The 15989-nt window shown below is 41.1% G+C and overlaps 1 protein-coding gene across 1 annotated transcript in view; it reads left to right on the top strand.

The window, feature by feature from the left end:
• LOC137633194 (pyridine nucleotide-disulfide oxidoreductase domain-containing protein 2-like) overlaps nt 1–15989 on the top strand; it is a 97442-nt gene that overhangs the window by 39019 nt on the left and 42434 nt on the right. Inside the window, exons 6-7 of the mRNA XM_068365352.1 lie at nt 8845–8983; nt 14745–14952. Coding sequence (XP_068221453.1) covers nt 8845–8983; nt 14745–14952 — 347 coding nt within the window. The remainder of the gene's footprint in view (nt 1–8844; nt 8984–14744; nt 14953–15989) is intronic.

Below are 15989 nucleotides of genomic sequence, written 5' to 3'. Positions count from 1 at the left end.
TCCGAGTTTGGACCACCTGGGTCAGTTTGGGGAATGGGATCCGGAAGGGACGGAGTTTCAACTCGAGGAGGAGAGGAAACCAACTGCTCTTTGGCCAGTGAGGTGCCACTAAAGCTACTGCCCCGTTGAAGGAGCGGAGTTTGTGCAAGACTTTCAGTAGAAGATTCACTGGAGGGAATAAGAAGATCTTCTGCCAATGGTTCCAATCCAGGGTTAATGCTTCCATGGCATAAGCCTGAGGGTCCAGGTTCGGTGTCACATAACATGGGAGTTTGTGATTGAGTCGGGTCGCGAATAGATCTACCTGGAGACCTGGAACCAGCCTGAGTATCCACCGGAAGGAGTGCATGTCCAGGGACCACTCCGATTCCAGTGGGCTCGTCCTGGATAATGCGTCTGCTATCACATTCTGGACTCCTGCTAGGTGAGTTGCTGACAGGAACCAGTCTTTGTCAGCTGCCAAAGTGAAGATAGTGACCAGGATCTGATTCAGGTTGGGTGATTTGGACCCCCCCCCTGTTGAGGCAGTGGACTACGGCTGTGCTGTCTGAGACTACTCTGATGTGGGTCGACCTCGGAGGGGAGATTCTCTTCAGGGTCAAGAACACCGCCATGGCTTCGAGAACATTGATATGGAACTGTCTCATGGCGGGTGACCAAGAGCCCTGAAACATCTGATGTTGGGAGTAACCCCCCCAACCACTCAGAGACGCGTCGGTATGAATTGTCACTTGTGGAGAGGGGAACTGTAGAGGAACCGACTTGGAGAGGTTCCTCCGATCGGACCATGGTTGTAGTCTCATTTTCAAGACAGAGGGGATCTTCGAGGTCTTGTCTCTTAAAGGTATTGTCGCCCTCTTTCTCCAAACTCGATTGATGTCTTTGAGTTTGGCTTTTGATAGGAGATCGGTCAGTGAGGCAAACTGGAGTAGGCCGAGGACTCGTTCTAAAGCTCTTCTGGACACCTGTTTGTGTTTGAGAAAGTTCCTGACCTTGGAAGCTATCTCCCTCACCATTCGAAGAGGCTTGATGGTTGTAGGCGGGACTTCCGGAGGTTGACTTGGAAGCCCAGTTTGGCGAGAAAATGGAGTACCTTCGACGTAGCTCTGTTGCATTCCTGGTGCGACTGGGCCCAAATGAGCCAATCGTCCAGATAGGCGACGATTTGTATCCCTTGGTGTCTGAGTTGCTCGAGCACAGTCTCCCCCAGTTTCGTGAATACCCTGGGGGCAATGCTGAGACCGAAGGGCATGACTTTGAATGCGAAGGCTCTCTTGCCGAGACGGAAGCCTAGGTAAGGAGAGAAGTTTCGAGCTACTGGGACATGATAATAGGCGTCGGTAAGATCGATAGAGGTGGTGACGGCCCCACGGGAAAGTAAGGTCCGTACCTGAGAGATAGTCAGCATACGGAACTTGGCGCAAAGGATGTAAGAGTTGAGCTTCGACAAGTCCAGAACTACCCTCAACGCCGACGAGTCTTTCTTCGGGACTGTAAACAGGCGGCCTTGGAATTTCAGGGATCGAACCCGCTTGATTGCTCTCTTCTTGAGTAACTCCGCAGTGTACTCTTCCAGGATGGGAGTGGGTCTCTGGAAGAAGGTCACCGGTGGAGGAGGGGATCCCTGTGACCATTTCCAACCCAAGCCCCTTGATATTATGCTGTGAGCCCATGGACTGAAGGTCCAATGATCCCGGAAGTGATAAAGTCTCCCTCCTACCGGCATCACATCATTGGGAGGGAGTGAACTTAGGGCCCCTCCCTCCACGGGAACCCCTTGCTCTAGGCCCGCCGCGTTGGCGGAACTGTCCTCTACCTCTGGAACTCCCTCTTTGGTATCCACGAAAGGAACCGGAGGATTCGTAGGCAGGGTTGTATGCAGGTGAGGGCATCCAAGAGGGGTTGGGCTGTGTACCAGGGGGAGCAGCGAGGTAGACTACCTGCTGAGGAGGCGCCTGTTGTCGAGAAGTCGAGGCCGCGGAAGGCTGTGGGGACGAGGTACCCCGGGCCGCCTTGTAAGGACTAAACCTCTGCTTCTTCTTGAAGAACGTGTGTCTCTGGGGTTCGAACCTCTTTTTGGCTGAGAGACCCCACCTTACCTGCAAATTCTGGTTTGCCCTCGCTGCGTCCTGAAGAACCTTATCCACCTCGGTCTGAGGGAAGAGGGTCTTACCCCAGCAGGAGGAAGCTATCAGTCTGTTCGGCTCATGCCTGATGGTGGCCTCCGACAGAACGAACTTCCTGCAACTAACCCGAGCTGACCAGAAGTCATGGAGATCTATTTGGTAGGATAGCAGCTGGTTCTTTGTGGCGACTCTGAACAGCGTTTCCTCTGGGTAAAGAGATGCTAGGGACTCCATGGAGGTGATGGATTGGAGGGACCTAGCAAGTCTAGTACGGGTCTCGAACTCAGTTTTGAGAAGACACTCTATTAATCTGGGAAGCTTCTCAGAGAAAAGAGTAGAGGCACAGTCCGGGTCTAGTTTCCCCACCGTGAAGGTAGAGGCCGCAGCATCCCAGGCTGCCGAGGAACCCGGAATAAGCAAAGAGGTGGGGTCCGTCTCCTTGAGAGCCGGCATGGAAGAGCCTTCTTTGATGGCATGTATAGTCAGCTCTGTGACTTTGTCTATGAGCGGCAAAGAGATGGAGGCCGCTGTCGTAAAAATAGTGTAGGAACCTTTGTGTGGGGTGAGCTTGGAGTTAATACACCCCCACTCTGATAGTGTTCTGGCCCAGATAGCCTGGGCCTGCTCTTTTGGAAATATGACCGTTTCCTTCGGTACCTTGTACATACGGACCAATGCATGTTCCTTTAACCGTACAAAACCATTGAACGGGAATGCTAGGCCCGGGGGATAGAACTCCAGGTCCTCTAGAGGGCGGGTGCCCATGCCCTCCAGAGTTAGGGAACCATCTACGAATGGAGCATGCAAAGCAAACCGCCAAGGATTGTTTTTATCGAAGGGCGGCAGCTTCGATGCGTCTGGGGCAGAAGGGGGATCAGAGTAGCCATCATATCCTTAATCTCTGTTATTGCACCAGAGTGATGTTGAACTTGATCCCTGACCAATCCTTTGATCAGTTGGATGGGGAGGAGATCAGCCCAGGGTACCTGAAAGTCACCCGTTGGTTTTTTCTTGGATTTGGTAGACTTAGACTTCTTAGGAGTAGTGGTTTTACGAGGAGCAATATGAATATCAGGAGCTGTCGAGGGTCCGGGGACCGGTGACGTTGATACTGGCAAAGCTGAAGTCTTATAAGTTCGAAGTGGCTTCACCTTGGGTCGTACGGAGGCAGAGGGATCCCGAGGAGAAGCCTTAGAGTTATCAAAACCTAGAAAGGAAGAGGTAGGAGAGGGAGTAGGAGAGAAAAGGGTTTCCACCAACTCGGCACCACTTACCTGCTCGTCCCTGGGTTCTACGTCTATATCCAGACCTGCCATGTCCATCGGTACGAGGGGTTCGTCCTCCACGGAAATGGTAGCCCTGACTTCTTCAATTAAAGGGGCAGCAAGGTCAGGGGAGACTGCAGCAGTAGTCGAGCCTGGGAAGAGACGGGAGGCCATATCCCCATCGAGGAGATAGGGTGCGCCAGACGGGGCATTCCTGCCAAAGCCCGACACCCACGGACGAAGAGTAGCCCTTGCTGACCGAAGAGAGACATCATCGGCCTGTAAGATTTGCAGTGATTAGTGATGGAGGAGGGGGTTTGCCCTCCAAAATATACTGTGTATATCATATTCATGTCTATATTAGTGTCTGCCAACGAGAAATAAGGAACAAAGGGAAAACCCACTTACACCATCATTCAGCAGAACTGACGACAACTCGTAACAGAGCGAGCACAAATCCGGGAACCACACTGGGTATTGGGCCTGTCCCGGTTCCTGGATAAAGGGAATGGAGCAGTGAGCATGAGACCGGCAGAGGTCATGCCCAACGGGGTCGCTGAACGAGGCAGAGCATCCTTCAGCAGTACAACGGGCCTTCTGTAAAAGAAAGGAGACATGAGTCTGGTGTTGCTTGAAACTCTGATAAGGGATAAAAAACCTATTATTTTAGAGTTCCGGCACTCACTGAATTCCCTAAGCACCCATATTGCATTGACCAAACAACTGAATATTAACTTTAAGTTGATACCGCCCCATACCATTGTTGGCACTTTAATATTTAATTGTCTGTATATTTGTAATGCACCCAATGTCTGTTAATGACATAAGGATAATTAGCTTAAAGCAATCCGCCGACCTCCAAGGGTCGGGGAAGCAGTGACATGCCCTTAAAATAAATATAAACACCAGCCTTAGCTAAAGGCAAGGCAAATATAAGTGTGAAGTGTATGGGCGACCTCCGGTGAAGCCGGAGCTCCGGTGAGGCTGGAGCGTAATGAAATGTCCTGAATAAAGGAGCCTTAGCTAATTAGCTAAGGCAACTATAAGTGTGAAGTGTGTGTGGGCGACCTCCGGTGACGCCGGAGGATAATGAGATGCCCTCGTAGGCTGGACTTACTAGCAAAAAGTACCATGAGTATAAATACACAAAAAAATAAAAATAAAAATAATAACGGTTCTAAAGGCATAAGGCCAGGGACTTAACCAAGAACCTAAGTGACAGAGTACTAAACGGGCAGACAAAGATGAATTCCCAAACAGTGAACAAACAATGGCCGCCATGAAAGGCCAGACGGGAATAATAAAACAGACTATACTGGATATAAAACAAAAGCCCGGTACAATAAAATACTGTCAAAACAAACTATGGTACTTAACATTGGAATGTGTGAAGATGGAGCTTCGGACATGACAAAATAAATCCACGATTGATAAAAAAGACCGAGAGCACAACAAAACAATTCAACACTTTGTATTCCAAAAAGAAGGATGTTGTTCAGATGGCGCTCGCGTCGTGGCGTGGGTGGTGCGGCGATGGGGGTGTGTCTAGGGCCTCTGTATCGGCCCATCCCTTTGACGAAGGAATTAACTAAATGGAAGACAACCTGTGAATAGTGGATTTCACGCGCCTTTGCTTTATACACAACACCCAAAAGGTGCTCGCGCGAGGGTTGTAACCTCAGCATTCCATGCTTTTATCTTTCTCTGGTATAATTGGAAGGTTTTATCAGAAAAGATATACAAGAAGGACTTTTCACCGGGCGCCACAGGTTCGACCCAGAAATACACAAAGTAATCGTGCCCATCTACAATGACACATCACGTGCCAATATTTTAGTGTGTGAAAGTATTCCTCCACAACATAACAATGTCTAAGCACAACATGTTCCTACCAGAATCTCACAAGCTAGATTTTTCAGTTCCCCCAGTGTTTTATAAAAATCCAGCTAGGACTCGTGAGGACAAAGCCTTAGCCTAAGCTAATAGCATCTCCATTAATGTTCATGATCACCCACACTAGTTCTGGCCTACTGTTCATAATGCTTCATACCAGGTCATGCATTCTATGGAATGACACTATTTCAGACCATTCTTTCAAGATACAAAGAATGTATATAAGGGACTAAAAGTTTTTTTCCCCCTTCTCACGAGTCGCTCCTCCATTTGACACAGGTGAAGTGACTTGCATTAAATATCGTAGACTAGACCAACACCCTATGTGGCAGCATACAGAGAATTCTCTCGCCCGTCATAAATCACATTCTGAGAGACTTCAACTCTTTTGCCTCGCACACTGTTAGCAAATGCTCCTGTAACAGGAGTGCGCTGGATTCCTCCCAGTCCATCTCGGCCTCCTATTCCCGTCACAGTATGAATGACACTAGGAAAAGTAAGGACGTTCGAGGAAGAGTCAAGAATTGGGTAATTGTTGAAACGGAACAGCCAATTATCATAATTGGAACAACTGGACAATGAGTCTGAGCGGGACTAGAACCCCAGTCTGGCAATCGCCAGCCAAGGATGCTACCTCCAGACCACCACATGTGTTAACAAGCACGGAGTTACTGTAAGAGACAGCATCTCTGCAATTCGCGAAGCAAGCACATTTCTTGGATGATGGATACATTGGCACGATTCATTTCAGGCAGAAGGAACATAATAGCTGAAAAACAATGTCACCAGGGAGAGGTTATAGATTTAGTGGTTCCTTCATCCTAGACTTGCTAAGAGTTTTTGACATTGTGGGGTTCCCTGTCAAAAGAACCATTCACCATTCACCTGTACAAGAAGTTCCCAATATTCTATTGACCAGTCCAAACCTGACTGTAGAACTAGATGTCCTCCAACATCCAAGGGGCAACATTGACGTCTATGCTTTTTCGCTCTTCTGCTGGATTCAAAGGGTAATCAACACGGTGTTGACTACCTTGAATCATAGGTCTTAAATGGCCTCGACGTTAAATGGTACCTAGACCTTTTGATGCTCTTAGGTGAGGTACCAAAGGGTACTACTAGTGTGGCCCAACATTCTTTGCCATCCCCACATACAGATACCACAGCATGTTGACTTCTGTTTCTTAATGGGAGAGACTATCAAGTATCATCTCAAGAGCAATAACCTTTAAATGAGTCTGCTGTCCTCTGCCAGTGTTTACCAAGCAAAGTGGGGTCCTCCTGCAGTTGGTGTTTTAGAATGGGTACTTCTCCACTTGAAGCCTCTGTGACTGACAGCAGATTCTGTCTACTTTTTCTGGGATGAGTTCCTTACAGTCTCAGCAGCAAAAGCCAATTGCTCAGCCTTGAGCCAAGTTTTCAGGTTGAAGGGCTTTGATCTTTCCTCATGAGAATGATCAAAGATCATGAGGTTCTTTGAACAGTTATGTCCTCTGAGGGAACTTGGATCTTTATTTTTGGATGTCACTCAAGTTTTCCCATCAGATAGGTAGATCTACAAATCATAGAGATGAGCTTCAGATAGAGATCCAATTTTCAAGAGCATTTTTCTCCTTGCACTACACGTCAGTAAAGCATGTAGGTGAAATATTTTATTCTTTCATTCCCTATTTTCTGGGAAAGATGCAGAACCCCACCATTCAGAATCCCAGCTTCATGTTTTTTTTTTTTATTTCCTCCCTTAAGGAGGCAACCAGTGATGCAGGAGAGTTGCTTTTTTGTCCTGTAAGGGTGCCAGTCAGACCACAGCTACAAAACCTTTTTGTCAGTACAGGGAGACTGAAAAAGATCACTAAAAGTACCATTTCCTTCTATCCTTGAGATACTATCTGGAAAAGATAATCTCCCTTTGGATGGAGATCCAGAAGAGCCTATCCGACCTTTTGTTCAGGAAGTCTGAGTTATTGATTCTATCATAACCTCTAAGAAGAATCTGTCCGAGTGAATTGTTGAAGGCTAGAGTCGGGAACTGATGGACATCCTTCATTGCCCACTATCTGCGAGAGTATACCCACAAGATTTTGAAAACTTTTTTACTGGGACTTGTGGTAGCATCTTAGGAAGTTGTGTAGCAAACCTAGTTCCTTCATGCGACAAGAAGTATCTAGCCTTTTTCCTCTTTTCTTTCCTCTCTTGGGGTGCAGTGGTTGGGCTGTTACTCGCTGGATCTGACGTTGATGCAGGTAAGCTTCCATACTAGGCACTTTCTCAGTACGGGTAAATATAGAAAGCTCGGTATATACCACACCATCCTTACCGAGTGGAGGGTGGAATCAAGGGGAACAACCCCATTACTTTACTTTATATTGACCACACACTAAAGAGATTTTTTTGGACAGACACTGAATGCATGTTGCCTGACAGGAACCTAGCCCATCACGTGAAATTATTTTTTGAAGTTGCCATTGCTGGGAGGTGGACTGGAGCCAACACTTTTCCACCTTCCTAGGTCAAAATGGTTGGACATACCAGAGTTTTATATTGTCCAGCTTGGCTAGATGGACTTCCTCGCATATCGTCCAGCTTGGCTAGATGGACTTCCTCACTCCTTAGGATAAGTATTTTAATGAATGGTTTTGTTTTGTATATGTGGAGGAAATATCACAAATTAATAAAATAATTTTTAATTTTCATAACTTTACAAAACTGAGTTACTAGGGTTTTATTTCCCCTCTCATCCACCCATCAAGTCTTGGCTACTTGGTGTGCTGGTGAGGGGTTAGGGTTTTCCTGCTACCGCTAATAACTACCATCACCTTGTTATAAATTTTAACGCTGGAGGTCCAGCTACACAAAATCATACTCCTGATAAAGGACTCAAGTTTGCAAAGTTAGGAAAAATATAAATTACTATGAAAATTTTTATATATGTGATAAAACTGCTTTCGGGCCCATCACAAAAGCAAACTGCAGGGTTAGAGTTATAATGATTTTATATCAATATTAACTTTCACATCATCCAACAAAGATTTATCAAAGACCCATGTTTCTGGATAAGTGGTGTCCAATTTGTGAGTCGTCTGAGAACTGATGCCATTTCTTGGTCTTAGATAACATATTTTTGAAATAGTTTTGAATTTCAGAGATCAGTACTGATTAATGTTCTCAGCCTCTGGAAATGCATAATCTTCTAAGACCATTTTGTGACTGTTTCAATCCTATATTTAATGAGAGAAAACAAATATAGTAACTGTAGTCCCATTTGAAAGTATCTGCTTTATACTTTTTTTTCTTATTCCAATTTAAATTTCATAACATAAGTACCATTTCTTGATGGGTAGTGTTCTAAGTGAGAGTTGTCTGATGACGTCTTTCATTGATCTCCATAAGTATTTTTCAACTGGTTAGGATTTATAGAGAGAACCTCAGAATATTATACCTAACCCTTTGAAGCTATCTTAATCTCCCAAAAACAGTTTTACGGCTATATTACTCACGAGCATAAATTATTGATGGAAGTTTATGTGGTATTCCAGTTTTAAAATTATTGCTTTTTACAGATATGTGCTGTTGCACCATGTAATGGCTCAATATGGAGGGCTAGGTTCATGGGGTTACCCTGAAGGAGGTATGGGAGGTGTTACGGAAGCCATGGCCCGAGCTGCATCAGAAGTTGGGGCGGACATATTCGTTAATCAAGTAGGTGAAGTTAATTTTCCTTTTCATATAAGAACCACTAAAATAATAATACTTTACTCTTCTTGTAAGTAAATTCAGCCTTGAAGTGAATGTCACTATTAGTGCTAGAAATTATTGGAAAATTGAGGCTCGCTAAATTACCTTAAAAAGGGATTTTGATGAAGGAAAAATCTATTTCTGGGCTCGACCTGTGTCGCTCTGTGAAATGCTCCTCTAGCACCATTTCTAAGGCATAGATATTGCTGAATATACCTGAGAAAAAAGAGAGATGCATGGAATGCCAGGAATAAACCTAGCTCGCTCACTCATTGAGTGTCTGTATAAAAAACTGGGGCGTGATTGAACCACGACCATAGATCCCTCACCAATTAGACCTCTCCTTCATCAACATCCCCCCCTCTCTACCCCTACATCTCCCCACCCTCTATCCACATTCCTCCTCAGCACTTGCGTTGGTCAGACGTGTTTTGTTTTGCTCTGTGTTGTTTTGTGTTTTTTGGAAGATGTCCGACATTTTAGAGATCCCAGCTCCCAAGTTGAGTATTATATTTGTCTGTTTGGGATTTCTAGGTAGCGACACTTGTTATTCTTAACAGTGTTTGGTTTTTTGTTTTCGCCGCTAGGAATTTCAGGGAAATGTGACTAATAGTTTCCATAATAGTAAAAGGGATATGGTAAGTCTAGTTGCATAACTCAAATTTATCTTTTAATGATTTTGTTATACTGTATATATTGAATTAGAAGTTGCCATACTATTCCTGTATCATATGATTCTTGTTTAAAGCTTTAAATACAGTATTTAGTCAAAACATAGATAGCTTTTACGGGTAAAAAAAACTTATGCTTTACTGGGCTTAGCACAAACTACCTTTCCTCTTTTTACAGAAGCTTATCTTCCAATTGCGTTGATTTCTACTTTTAAATCTGCAATAATTTTCTTAGTTTTTCTCCCTACCTGTCCAATGTCTGTAACTGTAGTTGCTCCAATTTAATAAAGAAAAAAGAAAATCCTGATATTGAGTTAGTCATCAAAAAATAGTGTACGGCAAAGAGAGTGCATTTATGCCCAAGTATTTTCAACTGCAGATCTGGAGGAAGATTTGGAATTATGAATAGGCTCCCCTACCTTATTGTTAAACATTGATATGCAATCAGTTGGAAGCATAGTTTGCAACTCGCTCTCTCCCTCCTTTTGTTCCATAAAAGATTGTGAATTGTAGTTTCATCTTTTGAAACTTATTTTATTCGGGCTAAGTATATTTTTTGACTTATTAAGTGTTGTTTTTGTTAGGTTTGAAACTTCACAACCTATGTTCAGTTTATAGAATGGCACAGATGGATTTCCTTTGGCCCAATTTTTCTCATCCCAACATTGGAAGGGGGTTCTATTTACCACCACAAGCTCCTTCTACCTGGATTTAAATTAGAAATGACAGAGTAGTATTGGCATTTTCATTTCAAAATCACATGATTTGTGTTGCTGTTATTTCGTGAAGTATCTACAGTACAGGGTAGATTGATTCCTACTAGATTATACTCGGCAATCAGTATTTTTTGCTTTTGTGTTTTGCTAGATTGACAGGAGTTAGCAAGTAATGAAATTCCAATAGCTGTTTTGAGCATAATTGAACTTGCCTACTAAGCAATGTGGAGAGACTAATATTTCTGCTTTCATCCAAGAATTACTTGGGGCTTTATACATGCACAGTACATCGTAAGACAGAAAGTTATCCCACAAAAGCATTAAGGATTGGACTATTTATTAACTGCAATTAGTCGTTTGACTCAATACATTCTTTCAGTTTAAACCCCACACAAAATAGTTTCTTGATCTTTTATTTGAAAACTATACAGTATTCAAGATTTTTGTTAGTTAATATTATCTTGTTAATGCTAATTCATTTGAATTTAGTCTTTGTTATTCTTGTAGGTTATTTAGTTCTTTATTTAACCTATCAACAATTTTTTAAACACGAGTGACAAAACCTTTCGATAGTTGAAAGCAGGATCATGGACTTGCATAAATTTACTTTACACAGTGCTGTACATTGTTTTGAGTTTGAAAACTAATTTTGACCATACTGTAATTTAGAATATTTGCTTCAATAATATCTTTCACTAGTTTAATCTTTGATTATTGTTTCAATATTTAATTAATTAGTTTACTTTTATTCATATGATAGTTGAAGACTTCTAAAAACACACACTGTGATCATGATTTCCCTTTGGAATACTGTATTCCACCAAATGACAGGCAACTTGTGCTCCTTGACAATGGTGCATATGCATGGTAAAAGAATAATCTGGAAGTATATAAATTATTTTCTGCATAAAAAAAGTTTTCTGTTCCCACTTTTTATCATTACTGTATAAACAATATCACTAATATTGTAAGTTGGATGTACTGTATTAAGTCATTGTTCTACCTACTACCTTCACTAAATGGCATGACTATTGCTGGTTATTAAATCTAATATTCTAGAATCTTTAGAATATGCATGTGCTGTGATTTACAATAGTCTAGTAAAATATTGTGGTGGCCTATTAGAAATGTCCCAGCCTGGCAATCTGCTGGACTAGGGGTGAGTCCTGCGCAAGTTCGATAGTTTCTTGTAATATCTGCAACCTCACCATTCTTGTGAGCTAAGGATGGGAGGGTTGGGGGGGAGCCTATACGTCTACCTGCTGAGTCATCAGCAGCCATTGGCTGGCCTTCCCTGGTCCTAGTTTGAGTAGAGAGGGGGTTGGGTGCTAATCATCTGTATATATGGCCATTGATGAGTAGCCTTTAAACCTTAATAAGAGAAAAAATTATGGTTGTCATATACTGTACAGTATGTCTATATTTTATCACTGTATTTAATGTGAATTGTTGCAGTAAAGACTAGATTTTTTTTCTGTTATACAAAAGTCAAAATGACTTGATGTTTGATATTGATTATCTTATAGACATTGGCAGCCCTGAAGTACTGAAATGTAAATTAATTTAGTGATCATTTTGGTTAAAATTGCTTAACCTTCAAAACTATATATTTTATTTTAAAGTACAGTAGGGTCCCGAATTATGCGAGAATTTGGTCGATTAATGACCTCGTATAAATGGAAAATCGCTTATTTCGAAACACACAACTAACAGAAATAATTCCATTGCGGCCATGGCAACCAGCAATTTGCCTATTCAAATGTGTTTACTACCCATTTCCAATACTTTCTTTGTACTATACTGTATTTCTTTATAATATCAAATTGTTCTTGTAAATAAATCAAATATTTAATATACTTTAAAGTTCTAATAACTTGAAAAATGGTTAAAATTACAACCAGGATAGGTGTAAACACCATATATTTCCCGTTATAACACGACCCAAAATACAGACAAATTTTAATGTTTGTCATTTCTATTGTATAAGACAACTGGTGAATAGCAAAACCATCACTCTATAGACTAGCTTTTGTTGAATGATTGAAAATCCAGAATTAACAAAATAAAGGCGATTTTATATCATGCGTTTCCTAAACACGCCAAAAAGCACAATAAAAAACAACCAATGTATTGTTTCCGTTTATCTCTGATCATAACGAAGAAACAGACGCACTTACTCATCTGTTAGTTTTTGCATCGACAGCAATCTTATCAGTATTGATTATATGTTGAATTTGTTATTACCAATGTTCTAATTATTTTTTATTAGAACTTTCAAATAAATGAAATGAATGCCATTTATGAAATGTTTTTCTTTATGATGCCGCCTGAAACGGAAACCTTCCATTTGTTTACGCACCATCTTCGATCATAATAAACAAACGAATGCATTAAACACACATGATGTAAGTCATAACTAATGATATTATAAACATTTAGTAAACATTATGTTATTACAAATATTTTACTTACCGTATCCATATAAATTCCTAAATTCGTAGCAAAGCTGGAAAATTTTTTTTTCCTTATGCGTTTAATCCACAATAGCAAACTGCCGCTAATGACAGAGTGATAACTTACGATAATTCTAAACTGTTACGAAAGATAATTGTCCTTTCCATATCCAAAATACTTTTCCTAACTTCAGTTATAAGTCAACTTGTACCCACCTCAATTATGGATTCATATGCAAAAAAGGTAAAAGAAGAAAGTACTAGGCCTATTTTTAAAGTCACCGAACAATTAGGTTACCGCTATAACGTTCGATGAGAGAGAGAGAGAGAGAGAGAGAGAGAGATGGTTTTAAAGTACTAAACAATAAATATGATAGGTTATAACACATTGGTGTTTATGTAATATTAACTGTATAGATGGTTTGAATAAGTTAAGAAATGGTGTAAACAATTCTTTGTTATTGTATTCGCGCGGAAGCTAGACATCAACTGATGTGATCACAGCCAAAAGTAAAACAAAAATAAGTTAGCAATACTCGATTTTTAAAACACACCCGAAATTTAACAACATAAGTACATGTTTTATTATAGCGCAATTGACATTTAAAGAGTAAAAATTTTCTGGAATACAATGGTGTTTCCTAGAAAATAGTGGTTTGCGGACGAAATCGGTTACCGTATTTTAAGCTATGATTGAAATGGATGTATACACGGTATAATTTTTTCGTTTTGTATTTAATTGACACTTCAAGAAAACCGATTTTGGTTTCTTCATCTATTTGTAAGTATTGTATAACGAGAGAGAGAGAGAGAGAGAGAGAGAGAGAGAGAGAGAGAGAGAGAGAGAGAGAGAGAGAGAGAGAGAGAGAGAGAATCAGCTGTTGTACTTGAATGCCGTGTTTTTGTTTCGTGTACCCCCTGAAGCGAGGAATTGATCGCCACAACTAACAATATTCATGTTAATTTCATTCTTAAACTCAAGTTGCCATATGTGAACTATGGTTTTATTTCTTACGGAGAGAGAGAGAGAGAGAGAGAGAGAGAGAGAGAGAGAGAGAGAGGGGGGGGGGATTTCTGCCATCAAATCTCTCTCTCTCTCTCTCTCTCTCTCTCTCTCTCTCTCTCTCTCTCTCTCTCTCTCTCTAGATTTTATTTTACCGTCTACTCTACAAAACCAATGTTTGCAAATCAAATTTATACTGTTTAAAATATGACAAAATATTGACGACTCGTTACCGAAGTTTAGGCTATTCACTGCCGATAAACGAACCCAGTCTACTCGTGAAAACCTTGAACGCCCAGAGGGAAAAATAAGGCTTTTAAATATACTGTACTAAACAAAAATAATGCTTTAATATACCATCATTAACACTACCATTACAATTATCGTAAGGTTGGAGAAAGATAAAGATTGCCGAGAACGTAACCACATTTCTGTTTACATTTTGTCAGCTGGACTCGCACAGTTAACAGTTGATTTCATTGTTGATGTGGAATTTTATCCTTAAATAGGCTATTCATTATGAAATTATGTTAATGAAATGTAATGTTAATATTGTTTTGTAACATTATTATAAATCACCGTATTTAGGGCTACCAATATACTTAAAAAGACAATAGATTTGATACATTTTGTAGTGCTTGACTCGCGAACTTTGAACAGCCTCACAGATACAGAAAATTTATTTTTGAAAAATAGCGATCGCGGAAAAGGGGAATCGTGTACAGTAATTCGAACACGCTTAATTCGGGACCCTACTGTATGCATATAAAATATATGCCAAGTTTATATTTTACTAGCAAGTAGGTATGTTGAATACTGGTTTCAATACCAATAATACTACATTAATATTTTTGGGATTAATTTTTTCATGTTTTATTTCAGCCAGTTAAATCTATATTGCTGGGGACTAAAGATGAAGCAGTTGGTGTTGAAACAGAAGAAGGAAATTATATCTATGCAAAGACCATACTCTCCAATGCAACTGCTGATACAACTTTCTTGAAATTACTCCCTTCTGGGTCTTTGCCAAAAGAGTATGAGGCATCAATTAAAGCATTAAACTATACATCTCCTGTTTGCAAGATCAATGGTAAGTTCTTGGTTGAACTTGAAACATATTATTATTAATTTTATCTCAAATACTTAACAAAGTTTTGAATTTTTTTATGAGCTTCATAAATTTGGAAAAAGAAATGATAGATGAGTATCGAAATAAATGTCACATGACAAATGTATGATAGCAAAAAACCATGTACCAGACATGATGTAGGTTGGGTATGCTTTTTACCAGATTATTTTATCTATATTATCTAATATGGCATTTCCCACAATTTTGGAGGTAGCTAACATCCTAAAGAAACAAAAGTGAATTTTATTTCCTCTTTACCTGATGAGGGACTCGGCCGAGTTTGGTTGGTACTGCCAGGGTGCCACAGCCCACTCTCCCCCCCATTTTCCACCAGAAATGAAGCTTCATAAGCTGACTACTCCACTATTGCTGCTACCTCAGCAGTTACCAAAGTGACCCAATGTAGCAGCAGGGCCTATTAGAACTGGATCACAATCTTTTACCATTTATTTTTATTCCTAGCAACCTCTGTAGCCTCTCTCGCTTCCATCCTCTTATCACTTGGGGCTTTTTTCACTTTATCCATCCACCCAAACCTTGGCTTTCCTCTTGCACTTCTCCCATCAACTCTGCATTCATCACTTACCTCAGCAGATGACCATTTTCCATCTCCTCTACGTGGCCAAACCACCTCAACACATTTATATCCACTCTAGCTGCTAATTACCTTCTCACACCCATCACACACTTCATCTCGAACACATTAAATTTCTGTCTCCATCACTTTCATTCCCCAGAACTCCGATCTATACATCAGTTTGTGCAATCACTCTCTCATACAGATCTCTTTCCATTCATCCCTAACCCTCTATTCTTTACCACTGCCTTCATTGCCCCCAACACTTTACATCGTTCATTCACTCTTGAACTCCCATGTCATCTAAAGTTTTTGAACATCTTTTGGTAAAACGTCTTAATAGGTTGGCTGAAGGTAATCGTCTGTTCCATATACTGGTATTGCAATTTGATTTTCGTAAAGGCCTTGGAGCATGTGAACC

The sequence above is a fragment of the Palaemon carinicauda genome, chromosome 42 (assembly GCF_036898095.1).
Source record: "Palaemon carinicauda isolate YSFRI2023 chromosome 42, ASM3689809v2, whole genome shotgun sequence".
Lineage (NCBI taxonomy): Eukaryota > Metazoa > Arthropoda > Malacostraca > Decapoda > Palaemonidae > Palaemon > Palaemon carinicauda.
The sequence above is the reverse complement of the archived record's forward strand: the minus strand, read 5'-3'. Positions and strand labels throughout refer to the sequence as shown.